At 38.7% G+C, this 15,658-nt stretch overlaps 1 protein-coding gene across 3 annotated transcripts in view; it reads left to right on the top strand.

Moving 5' to 3' along the window:
- LOC110507664 (periostin) overlaps positions 1–15,658 on the top strand; it is a 71,548-nt gene that overhangs the window by 48,022 nt on the left and 7,868 nt on the right. For all 3 annotated transcript variants that reach the window (XM_036964823.1, XM_036964822.1, XM_036964821.1), the window contains exon 14: positions 8,522–8,624. In XM_036964823.1, the coding sequence (XP_036820718.1) occupies positions 8,522–8,624 (103 nt within the window). The remainder of the gene's footprint in view (positions 1–8,521; positions 8,625–15,658) is intronic.

The raw sequence follows: 15,658 nt of genomic DNA, 5'->3' as shown, positions 1-15,658 counted from the left end.
AACCAATCCTCCATTACAACAGGCATATATCAAATTGTCATTTAGATACAACCCACTCTAAATACAAACTCCTGGACAAACTCACGGAGAGGAGGGTGAGGCTATAGGTTAAGATAGAAACAACATAAAAGGGAGCATAGAATGATTCCAGACACTGCAACCTTCCTTTCCCCACTATGGGAAAGGTAGAGAGTGAAAGATATGTTTACACATGATGACACTTTGACCTCTCCCCTCTCAGCGGCCATGCAACTTAGTCTTGACATAGAACAGATACTGCAACCCTCACCACAGAATAACACAAAAATACCATTCTGATGAGAATTAACTTACACACATTTGATGAATATAAAACATCTTACATATGTTACCAACAAATTCTGAATCTTCCCTAACATTCCCCTCTCAAGGGACTCAGTTCCTTTTGAAGAATCAGAATAGTAACATACTCAATATTTTAACATTCAAATCCCCTCAATGTCAAATACCTTAGCTTATATGTAAACTTTCTCCCTTCTGAAACTAAGTTTACAACCCTTATTCTACAAGACAAACTTGCACATGTTTTAATAACACAGAATAATCCATTTGAGGAAAATAAAAACATAACATATTTATGCTCTTTCAATTACATAAGAACCAGTGTCTAAACACAGGCCTCCTCACAACATATAGGACAGACATCCCTCTAAGTACTCATGCTCAGAAATATACTTAGGAATAGAGAATAGGTCATTGAAATCATTCATATTACAAATCATAAGTAACAACCCAACTATTTATCAAACCAATATTTAGAATATTTAGCACTCCTCAGTGATTCAAATTTGTCTTATCACTCAAAGTAAAACCTCAATTTAACACACATCAATATTAGCAGATTTACATACAGTATAATTATCCCATAATTCTACTATTAACTTTTTTAATCATGATTTTAATACAGATCAGTATCTCAATGCATTCTTAATCTAAATTACTACAATTTACATGGTGTAGACCTCTTCAATCAATCTGATACCACAAAAGTATAAACAATTTTAATGGCACAGTTAGATTAAACCCCCCCCCCCCCCTCTCAGGCACGGCATCTTCTGGCATCTTCGTTTTTCTTCAAATAGCTTTACAGTTCAAAATGGACGGCCCATGATAATGTCCCAATTTCAATGTCTCATCTTTACCACTCATGTCTTGTCCATTCGTCAACCAACATACCAGCATCATAAGAAAATGTCAGAACAGATCTTTCTCCATGATCACTCCAAGTGGACTCCTCACAGTATGACAGAAACATGAAAGAAAAGCAGTTGATAGCTTAGATCTGAGACTGTACACCAATTTCTGGCTTGGTTCTTTTCTCTCGGTAGAAGTGGTTTGGAAAGCCTCCTTCAATGCCTTTGTCTCTCTTCTTCAGCCAGTTAGAGGGGGTTTTGAGGTACACACACCATTCGGTCCAAATGATCTCTTCCATGCATTAAGATACCGTCTGATGTCACCCTTCATGATAACCTCGAAAGAACAGATCAGAACAACAGTTTAGTTCAGTTCATTAACTACATGATAAATGATTACTTTTACCAATTATTCTTAACACATAAAACATTCTATTAAAACATTCTATTGAAACTATTCTTTCAAATTGGTTTATACTCCCCATCTCACTGTCAACTCCATCGTAGAGCCAAGGATCAAGAAATTAGACCTATACCCCTCGGGAATAGAACAAAACAAACACAACAATACAATACACTCAACAATACAATACACTCATTCACATATCACTTAAGTTGTATAACTTCAATTCAAACCCTCAAAAAACTGAATCCTCCCCCATGTTTTACACACATCTCTCCGTATGAGAGTAATGTAAAACAAAATTTCAGCTAACCTAATCAAATTAAAATCACTAAACTGAAGAAGAAAAAAAAAAACATTCCACAAAGAAAAATTATTTAACCCCTATGGTCATAGGAAAATAGACTTAAAGCTTAGTTAAAAGCAATGCCCTCTTCACACTGGTCCAAATTACAAATATGGATTAAGAAACATATTTACCAACTACACAAATTATTTTGAAAGCAGTATTACAAATGACCATACATTTATTTTCCAAATGGCTTTCCAATGCGGGTGATCAAGCCACAACGGAAAGTCATCAGAAGGTCATAGGTCATACAAAACCCTCCAAAGCAGTGTTTTGCACTATATGAAACAATTTGCAAACAATAATCAACTAGTTCCAAACATTTTCATAATTCCATGTTCCCAGAACATTCCTTTATCAAAAGAATTTGCGTGTGTAATGAAAAGTCAGAAAATAAAAACTCATTACAATCCCAATGTGGTGAGTGCCCCAATTTCACTCACTCTCCCCAAGAGTATATGCCCTGGACACATTCCAGAGAGAGACAGTGAAATATCAATTTTCCCGAAGAAAACACAAAAACACTTAGTATTCATTTACACTACATTGATTCAGAAACTCAAACGTGAACTATAAACCAAACCTAATGATAATTCCACTGTACCTCAAATCATTAATCATAAGTTTTAATCAAATCAATGTATATGTATGATACAATGTTTAATCAAGTTAAATCAACTCCTAAAAAAAACTCTTAATCAGCAACCTAATAATTTCAATCTGTTGATATAAATTTAGTAAAAAACCAATCCTGATTTTTTAAAACAAATCTAAAATCCTTCAAAAGTCGGTGCTGTCTCATCATCGTAAATAAAAATAAACTTAATTTTTTCCCCACTGATATCCACAAAGGTCAATACTGTTCAGCACATCCATTAATGATCTTCCTTTAGTCTGTACAGGGTCTGAAGTTCCAATGTATGCAGATGATACTGTGATAAATTCATGCAAATAACAAACTACACAAAAACTCACTACTATAATGATTCAGATGACAAAATTGCTCAGAGACTCATGTTTACATCTCAATAAAATAAAACACAGTCTGCATGTTCCTCAAAAAACAAGTACTGATGTAAAACGCTCCTGGTGGTATCTGATTTTAAGTGCCAAGGCATCTTACTTGATTCCAACCTTTCTTTTAAACAGCAAATAATAAAGGAACTCAAATACAAAATTCAACCTCGCTAATTCCCAAAACATATGTAAGGGAATGGTATGAAATCGTTTTGACTACACTATATAACTACTATAACAACACTATAATTAAAATCTATGATACTCCCCCACTTAACATACTAGTTCAGTCTTTGGCCCAATCTTGCTTTTCAACATTCATACCCATTCAGTCTTCTGTCAACAGGTTGGCGTACTATTCAATCCAGCAATCACCTTTAATGACCTGACATTGTTCCACATAATGGAAACATACCATAACCTTAGAGTACATGAACTTTCCTGCTCAAATTTACTGGTGTTACTTAAACAATCAAACCAAGAATCAATAACAATCAGAAGCTATCCTTACGATGTTTTATGATTCATACATCCAGTCTCCCAATTCTCATAGCCTAATACAGTAAATATAAACGCCACAAATCTATGATGCCCACCTAGCGAATCAGCTGCTAGAAATACAGACAAAAAAATGGACCTGAACAACGGTCAAAACAATTAGAGTAAGGTTATTGTATATTCAAACTAATAACGCAAATGTACGTTATTCTACAACAATCTACCTGCCTCCAGCAACTTTCCCTGACAATGAGCAGCCAACACAACAACTCACTCTCTTCCATACTTTCAACTCAACTTTCCTATTTCTTTTTCCCCCAGTTGGGCAAAAATAGAACCACTCTCATTTCAACGTTTTTCCTTACCTCTATCGTAAGATTAAAACCCCAACTTTATAACTTCCTCTTCTCTTTGCTCTCCACACTTATGAAATGTATCATATTTCTTTAAAAATAACACACACAGCGCCAAAATTATAACATGCGTCAGTCAATCTATAAGAATGAAAAACATTTCGGTAACCACTTTCCTATCGCCATTCTCTCCCCGCTATCATTCAGAGTGTCTTTAACTTAGGTAACTGTCTTCTCTATTGATACAGTAATTTAAATACGACCCAATTCTCAATACATTATTCCAGCAGATAATTTAGTGAACAGACATCGTCTTGCATCAGAATTCGCTTCGTTATTGTTTTAAATTGAATTAGCCTATCAATTTAACCTAAACAATCTATTGAAAACGTTCAATTTATCTCTTATACAAACACTAGCGACCATAACTTTCCAGGCAAAACATACAAATAGATTATTTACAGTCATAAAGTCTGAATTCAGCCAGCGCCGTGACTGGGAATGGAACTCGGGCCTCCCGCGTTGCAGGCGAGAATTCTACCACTGAACCACCAATGCTATTGCCAATAGCAAAAACTCTCCGGATATAAACCCGATTTACAAAGTAAAATCAAAACACGTCACTATCGGTAATTCCCAGAAGAATAATAGCCCAATTTTAATAGTACAAACATTGCTCCAGCTATGATTCTCAAATTCCAAATGAATATATTAGCAATCAAATAAAAAAATCGACACTAATGACTAGGAAACAGTAAAAGTAGATTATGTTTACTTATGCAACGTATTTCAATTACTTTACTACATCACTTTAATCACGCAATGATAATTAGCTTGATGGAAAACCTTAGGCTTTGTACAACATTATAAATTACATCGAGCATCCCTCGAATTCTCTTTAACTTTATGGAAAACAGTTTATTCAATAAATCCCGCAACTTCTCTCATACTGGGAAGAAAAAGTATAACATGTTCAGACCTTAAGGGCAGTTTAATTTGAAATGTTTCACCCAGACGGAGATACTCCAATATGCGTTCTATAGTTACATCGTTAGGGTAAGATAACCAAAAGTGGACACACTCTAATCAGTTTCTAGAGCTCAATTTCCCAGATTTTGTAGATTATTGTAACAGTGCTTAAAAACTTCATCTTTATCAAATTATCCATTTAAGATATCAACTCAAGACCTACGTACGTCTACGAATGGGTGGTTTAAATTGTATCTAATCATTTTCAGCATTACTTTATACACACATACCATTTATCATAATTTCAAATAATTCACAGAATCCATATAAAACTTAAGAAATCTTAGTTACTCACACAGAACTTTCAGGATCATCCACACAGGATTGGTCAGATTTTTCACATAGAACTTTTCTGACGTCCACACAGAACATCAAAAGGTTTGCCCACACAGAGTAAACCCTACCCCGCTCACACAGAACGGTCCGACTCACACAGAGTAAACCTGCCCCGCTCACACAGAACGGTCCGACTCACACAGAGTAAACCTAGGGCATACCTGGCTAGCACATTTAAAATAATTGGAATTCACCACATCTGAGGGTCACTTAGACAAATCACACAGACACACAGAATGAGGTCCTTCTTCCAATAGGGCTTCACCAAGTGCTGTGTTTCACCTAGAACACACAGACCCCCTGGCCCCTCACCCCGACAGACCTCACCAAATCCCCACTGTGATCAATTCAGTGTCAGGAGGGCTCTTGGTCACTGGCAACCGGACAGCGCAGAGTATCTTTTGAGTCCACAAAACCCCCAGATTACTCTCCTCTGACTCGGCCCTGCTTACGCCGCCAAGGTGCCTTCCTTACAAAGGAATTCACGCTCAGAGTATACGTAACAGGCATAATAAAAAAAACTCGACTTCAAATCTGTGTGTGGTTCGCTCACCTTTTTCTTAAAAAAAAACTCAGTTCGAGATGTGGTATCCACTCGGCTCGCTTCCTCTTAGATCAAAGGTTGGTCCATCTGCTCCGTTTCCCGAAGTGTGGTTCTCCCTGAGATCCCAAGTTTAGGGGATCCCTCGTGCACGATTTATTTACCTAGATCGTAGGAACGGTCACCGAGTGAAGATTCACATCCCCTCCTCGTCGCCAAATGTCGTGGAAATTTCCTCTATTTACCAAATCATGGGAGCAAACCACACACACAAGTCAGAGTTAGTTATAAAAGTCCATCTTTAATTATATGAGCTCTATCACAACCCTGTGACTCTCAGATTGATTCAGTGTCTCCCAGTGAATCCTCTGAGAGCCCCCTTACAATGCAACTGAGTTCCTTTAATAGCAAAGACCCACATAGTCAGACAGCATAGACATAACTCATCGTTCAGCTTTGTCTCCTTTCCCAAACCATAAACCAATCCTCCATTACAACAGGCATATATCAAATTGTCATTTAGATACAACCCACTCTAAATACAAACTCCTGGACAAACTCACGGAGAGGAGGGTGAGGCTATAGGTTAAGATAGAAACAACATAAAAGGGAGCATAGAATGATTCCAGACACTGCAACCTTCCTTTCCCCACTATGGGAAAGGTAGAGAGTGAAAGATATGTTTACACATGATGACACTTTGACCTCTCCCCTCTCAGCGGCCATGCAACTTAGTCTTGACATAGAACAGATACTGCAACCCTCACCACAGAATAACACAAAAATACCATTCTGATGAGAATTAACTTACACACATTTGATGAATATAAAACATCTTACATATGTTACCAACAAATTCTGAATCTTCCCTAACAAAGTCGCTTGGGGTATGTCTCTATCGGTTTTGCACATCGAGAGACTGAAATTTTTTCGCATTCCTCCTTGCAAAACAGCTCGAGCTCAGTGAGGTTGGATGGAGAGCATTTGTGAACAGCAGTTTTCAGTTCTTTCCACAGATTCTCGATTGGATTCAGGTCTGGACTTTGACTTGGCCATTCTAACACCTGGATATGTTTATTTTTGAACCATTCCATTGTAGATTTTGCTTTATGTTTTGGATCATTGTCTTGTTGGAAGACAAATCTCCGTCCCAGTCTCAGGTCTTTTGCAGACTCCATCAGGTTTTCTTCCAGAATGGTCCTGTATTTGGCTCCATCCATCTTCCCATCAATTTTAACCATCTTCCCTGTCCCTGCTGAAGAAAAGCAGGCCCAAACCATGATGCTGGCACCACCATGTTTGACAGTGGGGATGGTGTGTTCAGGGTGATGAGCTGTGTTGCTTTTACGCCAAACATAACGTTTTGCATTGTTGCCAAAAAGTTAAATTTTGGTTTCATCTGACCAGAGCACCTTCTTCCACATGTTTGGTGTGTCTCCCAGGTGGCTTGTGGTAAACTTTAAACAACACTTTTTATGGATATCTTTAAGAAATGGCTTTCTTCTTGCCACTCTTCCATAAAGGCCAGATTTGTGCAATATACGACTGATTGTTGTCATATGGACAGAGTCTCCCACCTCAGCTGTGATCATGGGCCTCTTGGCTGCATCTCTGATCAGTCTTCTCCTTGTATGAGCTGAAAGTTTAGAGGGACGGCCAGGTCTTGGTAGATTTGCAGTGGTCTGATACTCCTTCCATTTCAATATTATCGCTTGCACAGTGCTCCTTGGGATGTTTAAAGCTTGGGAAATATTTTTGTATCCAAATCCGGCTTTAAACTTCTTCACAACAGTATCTCGGACCTGCCTGGTGTGTTCCTTGTTCTTCATGATGCTCTCTGCGCTTTTGACGGACCTCTGAGACTATCACAGTGCAGGTGCATTTATACGGAGACTTGATTACACACAGGTGGATTGTATTTATCATCATTAGTCATTTAGGTCAACATTGGATCATTCAGAGATCCTCACTAAACTTCTGGAGAGAGTTTGCTGCACTGAAAGTAAAGGGGCTGAATAATTTTGCACGCCCAATTTTTCAGTTTTTGATTTGTTAAAAAAGTTTGAAATATCCAATAAATGTCGTTCCACTTCATGATTGTGTTGCACTTGTTGATGATTCTTCACAAAAAAATACAGTTTTATATCTTTATGTTTGAAGCCTGAAATGTGGCAAAAGGTCGCAAAGTTCAAGGGGGCCGAATACTTTCGCAAGGCACTGTATCCCAGTCCACGTGATCGAAGCAGTCTTGAAGCGTGGAATCAGATTGGTCGGACCAGCGTTGAACAGACCTGAGCAAGGCATTTCCTGTTTTAGTTTCTGTCTGCAGGCTGGGAGCAACAAAATGGAGTCATGGTCAGATTGCCAAAAGGAGGACGAGAGAGGGCTTTGTATGCATCGCAGAAGTTAGAGTAACAATGATTCAGAATTTTGCCGTCACGTGTCGCACATTCGATATGCTGATATAATTTAGGGAGCATTGTTTTCAGATTAGCCTTGTTAAAATCTCCAGCTACAATAAATGCAGCCTCAGGATATGTGGTTTACATAGAGTCAAATTAAGTTATTTCAGGGCCGTCGAGGTGTCTACTTGGGGGGGATATACACGACTGTCATCATAATCGAAGAGAATTCTCTTGGTTGATAATGCGGCCGGCAATTGATTGTAAGGAATTCTAGGTCAGGTGAACAAAAGGACTTGAGTTCCTGTATGTTATGATCACACCACAACACCACAACTGTTGCAAATGTTCTGTATATAATGTCATCAATGCCAACCTCATCAGTGTTTGGATCTTAATCCTCTCTACTCCTCTCCTCCAGGCTAACAACACAATCAGAGTGAACACTATTGAGGTCCCTGAACATGATATCATGGCCACTAATGGAGTCATTCACTTTGTCAAAACCCTCCTCTACCCTGGTGGTAAGACTGACAAACGTCTCAGACTGCCATCTCCTCTGTTGGAGAAACTGATTATACCCTGATTATATTGTCATGTGTTGAGAGACGCACTGTGCAGTGAATCATTTATTGATTTAATACACATATTTAGCAGTGCTGAATGGTTCAGTACGTCTAACACCCTGTGCTGTATGTATGCTAATGTATGTAACTGCCAGGGTAACACCCTGTGCTGTGTGAACCCTAGTATAAAGTGTTACCAGTATGTCTAACACATTTTATTGTACTGTGGTGTATGTAGCCTAGTATAAAGTGTTACCAGTATGTCTAACACCCTGTACTGTGTTGTATGTACCCTATTATAAAGTGTTACCAGTATGTCTAACACCCTGTAACTGTACTGTGGTGTATGTACCCTAGTATAAAGTGTTACCAGTATGTCTAACACCCTGTACTGTGTTGTATGTACCCTAGTATAAAGTGTTACCAGTATGTCTAACACCCTGTAACTGTACTGTGGTGTATGAACCCTAGTATAAAGTGTTACCAGTATGTCTAACACCCTTTATTGTACTGTGGTGTATGTGGCCTAGTATAAAGTGTTACCAGTATGTCTAACACCCTGTACTGTACTGTGCTGTATGAACCATAGTATAAAGTGTTACCAGTATGTCTAACACCCTGTACTGTGTTGTATGTACCCTAGTATAAAGTGTTACCAGTATGTCTAACACCCTGTAACTGTACTGTGGTGTATGAACCCTAGTATAAAGTGTTACCAGTATGTCTAACACCCTGTACTGTACTGTGCTGTATGAACCATAGTATAAAGTGTTACCAGTATGTCTAACACCCTGTACTGTGTTGTATGTACCCCAGTATAAAGTGTTACCAGTATGTCTAACACCTTGTAACTGTACTGTGGTGTATGTAGCCTAGTATAAAGTGTTACCAGTATGTCTAACACCCTGTACTGTACTGTGCTGTATGAACCCTAGTATAAAGTGTTACCAGTATGTCTAACACCCTGTACTGTGTTGTATGTATCCCAGTATAAAGTGTTACCAGTATGTCTAACACCCTGTAACTGTACTGTGGTGTATGTACCCTAGTATAAAGTGTTACCAGTATGTCTAACACCCTGTACTGTACTGTACTGTATGAAACCTAGTATAAAGTGTTACCAGTATGTCTAACACCCTGTACTGTACTGTGCTGTATGAACCCTAGTATAAAGTGTTACCAGTATGTCTAACACCCTGTACTGTGTTGTATGTACCCTAGTATAAAGTGTTACCAGTATGTCTAACACCCTGTAACTGTACTGTGGTGTATGTACCCTAGTATAAAGTGTTACCAGTATGTCTAACACCCTGTACTGTGTTGCATGTACCCTACTATAAAGTGTTACCAGTATGTCTAACACCCTGTAACTGTACTGTGGTGTATGTACCCTAGTGTAAAGTGTTACCAGTATGTCTAACACCCTGTACTGTGCTGTATGAACCCTAGTATAAAGTGTTAACAGTATGTCTAACATCCTGTACTGTACTGTGGTGTATGTACCCTAGTATAAAGTGTTACCAGTACAGTATGTCTAACACCCTGTAACTGTACTGTGGTGTATGTAGCCTAGTATAAAGTGTTACCAGTATGTCTAACACCCTGTACTGTGCTGTATGAACCCTAGTATAAAGTGTTACCAGTATGTCTAACACCCTGTACTGTGTTGTATGTAGCCTAGTATAAAGTGTTACCAGTATGTTTAACACCCTGTGCTGTATGAACCCTAGTATAAAGTGTTACCAGTATGTTTAACACCCTGTGCTGTATGAACCCTAGTATAAAGTGTTACCAGTATGTCTAACATTCTGTACTGTGCTGTGTTGTATGTACCCTAGTATAAAGTGTTACCAGTATGTTTAACACCCTGTACTGTACTGTGCTGTATGAACCCTAGTATAAAGTGTTACCAGTATGTCTAACACCCTGTAACTGTACTGTGCTGTATGAACCCTAGTATAAAGTGTTACCAGTATGTCTAACACCCTGTACTGTGTTGTATGTACCCTAGTATAAAGTGTTACCAGTATGTCTAACACCCTGTAACTGTACTGTGGTGTATGTACCCTAGTATAAAGTGTTACCAGTATGTCTAACACCCTGTACTGTGTTGCATGTACCCTACTATAAAGTGTTACCAGTATGTCTAACACCCTGTAACTGTACTGTGGTGTATGTACCCTAGTATAAAGTGTTACCAGTATGTCTAACACCCTGTACTGTGCTGTATGAACCCTAGTATAAAGTGTTACCAGTATGTCTAACACCCTGTACTGTGCTGTATGAACCCTAGTATAAAGTGTTACCAGTATGTCTAACATCCTGTACTGTACTGTGGTGTATGTAGCCTAGTATAAAGTGTTACCAGTACAGTATGTCTAACACCCTGTAACTGTACTGTGGTGTATGTAGCCTAGTATAAAGTGTTACCAGTATGTCTAACACCCTGTACTGTGCTGTATGAACCCTAGTATAAAGTGTTACCAGTATGTCTAACACCCTGTACTGTACTGTATGTACCTTAGTATAAAGTGTTACCAGTATGTCTAACACCCTGTGTTGTATGTACCCTACTATAAAGTGTTACCAGTATGTCTAACATCCTATACTGTACTGTGGTGTATGTACCCTAGTATAAAGTGTTACCAGTATGTTTAACACCCTGTGCTGTATGAACCCTAGTATAAAGTGTTACCAGTATGTTTAACACCCTGTACTGTACTGTGCTGTATGAACCCTAGAATAAAGTGTTACCAGTATGTCTAACACCCTGTAACTGTACTGTGCTGTATGAACCCTAGTATAAAGTGTTACCAGTATGTCTAACACCCTGTACTGTACTGTATGAACCCCAGTATAAAGTGTTACCAGTATGTCTAACACCCTGTACTGTGCTGTATGAACCCTAGTATAAAGTGTTACCAGTATGTCTAACACCCTGTACTGTGTTGTATGTACCCTAGTATAAAGTGTTACCTGTATGTCTAACACCCTGTACTGTACTGTACTGTATGAACCCTAGTATAAAGTGTTACCAGTATGTCTAACACCCTGTACTGTACTGTACTGTATGAACCCTAGTATAAAGTGTTACCAGTATGTCTAACACCCTGTACTGTGCTGTACTGTATGTACCCTAGTATAAAGTGTTACCAGTGTGTCTAACACCCTGTACTGTGTTGTATGTACCCTAGTATAAAGTGTTACCTGTATGTCTAACACCCTGTACTGTACTGTACTGTATGAACCCTAGTATATAGTGTTACCAGTATGTCTAACACCCTGTACTGTGCTGTACTGTATGTACCCTAGTATAAAGTGTTACCAGTATGTCTAACACCCTGTAACTGTACTGTGCTGTATGAACCCTAGTATAAAGTGTTACCAGTATGTCTAACACCCTGTACTGTGTTGTATGTATCCCAGTATAAAGTGTTACCAGTATGTCTAACACCCTGTAACTGTACTGTGGTGTATGTACCCTAGTATAAAGTGTTACCAGTATGTCTAACACCCTGTACTGTGTTGTATGTACCCTAGTATAAAGTGTTACCAGTATGTCTAACACCCTGTAACTGTACTGTGGTGTATGTACCCTAGTATAAAGTGTTACCAGTATGTCTAACACCCTGTACTGTGTTGCATGTACCCTACTATAAAGTGTTACCAGTATGTCTAACACCCTGTAACTGTACTGTGGTGTATGTACCCTAGTATAAAGTGTTACCAGTATGTCTAACACCCTGTACTGTGCTGTATGAACCCTAGTATAAAGTGTTACCAGTATGTCTAACACCCTGTACTGTGCTGTATGAACCCTAGTATAAAGTGTTACCAGTATGTCTAACATCCTGTACTGTACTGTGGTGTATGTAGCCTAGTATAAAGTGTTACCAGTACAGTATGTCTAACACCCTGTAACTGTACTGTGGTGTATGTAGCCTAGTATAAAGTGTTACCAGTATGTCTAACACCCTGTACTGTGCTGTATGAACCCTAGTATAAAGTGTTACCAGTATGTCTAACACCCTGTACTGTACTGTATGTACCTTAGTATAAAGTGTTACCAGTATGTCTAACACCCTGTGTTGTATGTACCCTACTATAAAGTGTTACCAATATGTCTAACATCCTATACTGTACTGTGGTGTATGTACCCTAGTATAAAGTGTTACCAGTATGTTTAACACCCTGTACTGTGCTGTATGAACCCTAGTATAAAGTGTTACCAGTATGTCTAACACCCTGTAACTGTACTGTGCTGTATGTACCCTAGTATAAAGTGTTACCAGTATGTTTAACACCCTGTGCTGTATGAACCCTAGTATAAAGTGTTACCAGTATGTTTAACACCCTGTACTGTACTGTGCTGTATGAACCCTAGAATAAAGTGTTACCAGTATGTCTAACACCCTGTAACTGTACTGTGCTGTATGAACCCTAGTATAAAGTGTTACCAGTATGTCTAACACCCTGTACTGTACTGTATGAACCCCAGTATAAAGTGTTACCAGTATGTCTAACACCCTGTACTGTGCTGTATGAACCCTAGTATAAAGTGTTACCAGTATGTCTAACACCCTGTACTGTGTTGTATGTACCCTAGTATAAAGTGTTACCTGTATGTCTAACACCCTGTACTGTACTGTACTGTATGAACCCTAGTATAAAGTGTTACCAGTATGTCTAACACCCTGTACTGTACTGTACTGTATGAACCCTAGTATAAAGTGTTACCAGTATGTCTAACACCCTGTACTGTGCTGTACTGTATGTACCCTAGTATAAAGTGTTACCAGTGTGTCTAACACCCTGTACTGTGTTGTATGTACCCTAGTATAAAGTGTTACCTGTATGTCTAACACCCTGTACTGTACTGTACTGTATGAACCCTAGTATATAGTGTTACCAGTATGTCTAACACCCTGTACTGTGCTGTACTGTATGTACCCTAGTATAAAGTGTTACCAGTATGTCTAACACCCTGTACTGTGCTGTATGAACCCTAGTATAAAGTGTTACCAGTATGTCTAACACCCTGTACTGTACTGTATGTACCTTAGTATAAAGTGTTACCAGTATGTCTAACACCCTGTGTTGTATGTACCCTACTATAAAGTGTTACCAGTATGTCTAACATCCTATACTGTACTGTGGTGTATGTACCCTAGTATAAAGTGTTACCAGTATGTTTAACACCCTGTGCTGTATGAACCCTAGTATAAAGTGTTACCAGTATGTTTAACACCCTGTACTGTACTGTGCTGTATGAACCCTAGAATAAAGTGTTACCAGTATGTCTAACACCCTGTAACTGTACTGTGCTGTATGAACCCTAGTATAAAGTGTTACCAGTATGTCTAACACCCTGTACTGTACTGTATGAACCCCAGTATAAAGTGTTACCAGTATGTCTAACACCCTGTACTGTGCTGTATGAACCCTAGTATAAAGTGTTACAAGTATGTCTAACACCCTGTACTGTGTTGTATGTACCCTAGTATAAAGTGTTACCTGTATGTCTAACACCCTGTACTGTACTGTACTGTATGAACCCTAGTATAAAGTGTTACCAGTATGTCTAACACCCTGTACTGTGCTGTATGAACCCTAGTATAAAGTGTTACCAGTATGTCTAATACCCTGTACTGTGTTGTATGTACCCTAGTATAAAGTGTTACCTGTATGTCTAACACCCTGTACTGTACTGTACTGTATGAACCCTAGTATATAGTGTTACCAGTATGTCTAACACCCTGTACTGTGCTGTACTGTATGTACCCTAGTATAAAGTGTTACCAGTATGTCTAACACCCTGTACTGTACTGTGCTGTATGAACCCTAGTATAAAGTGTTACCAGTATGTCTAACACCCTGTACTGTGTTGTATGTATCCCAGTATAAAGTGTTACCAGTATGTCTAACACCCTGTAACTGTACTGTGGTGTATGTACCCTAGTATAAAGTGTTACCAGTATGTCTAACACCCTGTACTGTACTGTACTGTATGAACCCTAGTATAAAGTGTTACCAGTATGTCTAACACCCTGTACTGTACTGTGCTGTATGAACCCTAGTATAAAGTGTTACCAGTATGTCTAACACCCTGTACTGTGTTGTATGTACCCTAGTATAAAGTGTTACCAGTATGTCTAACACCCTGTAACTGTACTGTGGTGTATGTACCCTAGTATAAAGTGTTACCAGTATGTCTAACACCCTGTACTGTGTTGCATGTACCCTACTATAAAGTGTTACCAGTATGTCTAACACCCTGTAACTGTACTGTGGTGTATGTACCCTAGTGTAAAGTGTTACCAGTATGTCTAACACCCTGTACTGTGCTGTATGAACCCTAGTATAAAGTGTTAACAGTATGTCTAACATCCTGTACTGTACTGTGGTGTATGTACCCTAGTATAAAGTGTTACCAGTACAGTATGTCTAACACCCTGTAACTGTACTGTGGTGTATGTAGCCTAGTATAAAGTGTTACCAGTATGTCTAACACCCTGTACTGTGCTGTATGAACCCTAGTATAAAGTGTTACCAGTATGTCTAACACCCTGTACTGTACTGTATGTACCCTAGTATAAAGTGTTACCAGTATGTCTAACACCCTGTACTGTATGAACCCTAGTATAAAGTGTTACCAGTATGTCTAACATTCTGTACTGTACTGTGTTGTATGTACCCTAGTATAAAGTGTTACCAGTATGTCTAACATCCTATACTGTACTGTGGTGTATGTACCCTAGTATAAAGTGTTACCAGTATGTCTAACATCCTATACTGTACTGTGGTGTATGTACCCTAGTATAAAGTGTTACCAGTATGTCTAACACCCTGTACTGTGTTGTATGTAGCCTAGTATAAAGTGTTACCAGTATGTTTAACACCCTGTGCTGTATGAACCCTAGTATAAAGTGTTACCAGTATGTCTAACACCCTGTACTGTGCTGTGTTGTATGTACCCTAGTATAAAGTGTTAC

The sequence above is a fragment of the Oncorhynchus mykiss genome, chromosome 27 (genome assembly GCF_013265735.2).
Source record: "Oncorhynchus mykiss isolate Arlee chromosome 27, USDA_OmykA_1.1, whole genome shotgun sequence".
NCBI classification, from domain to species: domain Eukaryota; kingdom Metazoa; phylum Chordata; class Actinopteri; order Salmoniformes; family Salmonidae; genus Oncorhynchus; species Oncorhynchus mykiss.
This window is presented reverse-complemented; position numbering and strand designations above follow the sequence as displayed.